Genomic DNA, 3,276 nt, shown 5'->3' with positions numbered 1-3,276 from the left:
AAAAAATTTAGCACAAAAAATCTAGTACAAAAAATCTAGCACAAAAAATCTAGTACAAAAAAATATAGTAGAAAAAATGTAGCTAAAAAAAAATCTAGTACAAAAAAAATATAGCACAAAAAAATCTAGTACAAAAAAATATAGCACGAAAAAATTCAGCAAAAAATGTAGTACAAAAAAAATCCAGCACAAAAAAATGAGAAAAAAATTTAAGACAAAAAAATTCAGCACAAAAATATAGTATAAAAATCCAGCACAAAAAAATGTTATACAACATAGAATACAACACATTTTAGTGGGTTTTTTTAGTCTTCATATTTTATATAGCAATATGGTACTCAAATTAAAGATAAAAAGACGCTCGATTTTATGGTGAAATTTTTATGAAAAAATAATGTCGTATAAAAAAGTTATAAACGTTTAAAAAATAGGGGTGGAATATGCATGTGCCTTGCATGTGGAGAGAGAAAGTCCATAAATAGGATTTTTCCAAGATACCCTTCCACTCCTCCTTTCTCCTACACTTGCATCTTAACCATTGATTTGAAAAATGAATGGTTAAGATTCTTTCTAATCCTACTTAAGCAAAATAAATTTTTTATTTGATCTTACCCCAAAGAAATATACATGTCAGTTTTTAATAAAAATTAGAGTAAATTGACATTTTAGTCCCTAAGTTTTTATTCAAATTGTCATTTTAGTCCAAATAGTTTTTTTCTCTCCTTTGGGTCGCTGACTTTTCCTTTTTCTTACCATTTTGATCACATTATCTAACTTAGTCTAAAACCAGGTTATAATCAGGGGTATTTTTGGTATTAAATTATTATGAGGTTTATAAATTATGTTGTAAACTACCACTGGTTATCACTACACAACAATTATGCCAAAAATACCCCTGGTTATAACCAATTTTTAGACTGAGTTAGGCAATATGATCAAAATGGCAAGAAAATGAAAAATCAGGGACCCAGAGGAGACAAAAACTGTTTGGATTAAAATGACAATTTACACCAAACCTTAAGAACTAAAATTATATCGAAATGTAGAGAAAAGAAACAAAACTGTGTATTTAGGTTTATTTAGATATTATAAAACATTATGAGAGAAAACTTAAATATATGTCAGTTGAACTAAATCGACCTTTTTCCATTTGAATAGGGGTGAGAAAAAAAAACCACTTGGAACTAGATTAATAAACAAAAAGCATTGAAATAATGAACTCATCTAATAACCGACGGTTTGGTTTCAGTTATAGTGGTTAGTTGTTAGAAGTCAATTAGTTAACTGAGAGACTGTAATAAGTAGATAAATTGGTTAATTGAGAGAATGTAAGGAACAGAAGGATTCAATTCACATGGAATATGAGGGTCAAACTTCTGAAGCACATGTGTATGTAATGCTAGGGGAGTGTGATATGGTTTTATACACTCGTATATGTCCTTATTAAACCACAAGTTCAACCAACATCCAAAAAAACCCATATAAATCATACAAACCCATATAAAACCCATTTTTTATAGAACACCCACCGGACTACCACCACCACCACACAGATGGACTTCCGCGGCGGATCTCCCTCCTCTTCCACCACCTCCTCCTCCCAAAACCACCAGAACAATAACGGCATCACCGCCCTAACCACCACCGATCCAATGCACTCCTGGTGGGAATCCATCTCCAAAGCCCGATCTCGCATCCACTCATTATCCACACTCTTACCCGAACACACTCCAAACCCGATCTCCTCACTCGCCGACTCCGACGCGCCTGCACGCTCCCTCCTCTCCTCAATAACCGCTTACACCGCCGTTTCCCTCTCTCTCTCCTCCCCCTCCTCCGGCTCCGGCGACGATCCTCTCTGCAACTGGCTCTATGACACCTTCCTCTCCTCCGATCCAGACCTCCGCCTCGTTGTCCTCTCATTTATCCCCTTAATCGCCGGTTTATACCTCTCGCGCGTTCACTCTCTTCAAACCCTAACTCCGTCACTCGCCGGATTCGAAGCGGTTTTACTCGCGGTTTACTCGTCGGAGACTAAGTCACGCGCTGGTAAGGCGGTGGTGATTTCTATACCTGATCTGTCTCAACCGTCGTTGTATCATACGCCTAGGGTTAGGGTTCCGGTTAGTAGTTCGAAGAAGAAACCTGATTCGGCGAAAATAAACCCTAGTTCTTCGTCGAAAACGGTTCGGCAGACGGTTGGGGTGTTGTCTGCTCCGTTGGAGCCGCAGACGGCGATTAAGTCAACGAAGCGTGCGGTTATTGTGGGAGTTGTGTTGGATTGTTATTATAAGGTTGTTTCTCAGATGCCTAGCTGGTCTAAGCTGGATTTCTGTAGGTTTGTTAAGGATTGGGCCGGGCAGGATTGCGTTTGTAAGTCGGAATTCGATCAAAATGAGCAGAATTCGGAGGCGGTTGACTTTTCGAATGGTGTTGGTGAGGATGAGAATCATGAGATTGAAATTGAGGGGAATGTGGTTGACAATATGAAGAGTTTGGAGATTCGGGATGACGATGAGAATTTGGAAAATTGTGGGGCTAGAGGGACTAGAATTTTGCTTCCATGGGAGTTGGTTCAACCGAGTTTGAGAATTTTAGGGCATTGTTTGTTGGGGCCATTGAATGCGAATGATGTGAAGGATGCAGCGTCGTTGGCGGTGCGGTGTTTGTATGCTCGGGCATCACATGATTTGGTTCCGCAGGCGATTTTGGCTACCAGGAGTTTGATTCAGCTGGATAAGAGGTCTCGTGAAGCAGCTGCGATGGTTGCAGCGTCGGCTGCTAATACTGCGGGGTCGAATGCTAATACGCCGAGTAAAGCGAAGAAGCCGGAGATCCTTTTGGTGTCAAAGTGAAACCAGAGTATGTATTTTGTTTTAATTCGGAATATTTTTTGTTTGTTTTGTTGATTATATAGTGTTTGAGCTTGTTGTAGCGGTAGAGGTATAATCTGTGTTATTGATAACTATATATATATTTGATTTGTCAACTTAAAAGAAATTGGTGTTTGTTATCTTGATTCTTTGAGGTAAAATTTGAAATGCAGGGTGTTATGAAAAAAATTGGTGCTTGTGTAGGTCTAAGTCAATAAATACTTATGCTGTATTTTAGTTTTTAGCTATGGGTTCTATGTGAAAATGTACCCTTTTGTTACATAATGTAGATATTGGGTGTTGGGTCTCCAACCTTTTTTAAATGATGGTGAGACGCAAGTAGGTGCTACCTTAATCTTGTACAGTTTACCTACCTTTTAGACTTGGTTTAAAAAGGCACGAG

At 38.3% G+C, this 3,276-nt stretch overlaps 1 protein-coding gene across 1 annotated transcript; it reads left to right on the top strand.

The window, feature by feature from the left end:
• The first annotated feature begins 1,423 nt into the window (after positions 1–1,423).
• Positions 1,424–3,062, top strand: LOC110877607. Its single transcript, XM_022125767.2, has one exon. It carries the CDS (start codon positions 1,554–1,556, stop codon positions 2,853–2,855), a length of 1,302 nt encoding a protein of 433 aa, XP_021981459.1. The 5' UTR covers positions 1,424–1,553; the 3' UTR covers positions 2,856–3,062.
• Positions 3,063–3,276: the final 214 nt, after the last annotated feature.

Source organism: Helianthus annuus, chromosome 11 (genome assembly GCF_002127325.2).
Source record: "Helianthus annuus cultivar XRQ/B chromosome 11, HanXRQr2.0-SUNRISE, whole genome shotgun sequence".
Classification (NCBI taxonomy): domain Eukaryota; kingdom Viridiplantae; phylum Streptophyta; class Magnoliopsida; order Asterales; family Asteraceae; genus Helianthus; species Helianthus annuus.
Note: the sequence above shows the minus strand (reverse complement) of the source record. Positions and strands in the feature narration are given on the sequence as shown.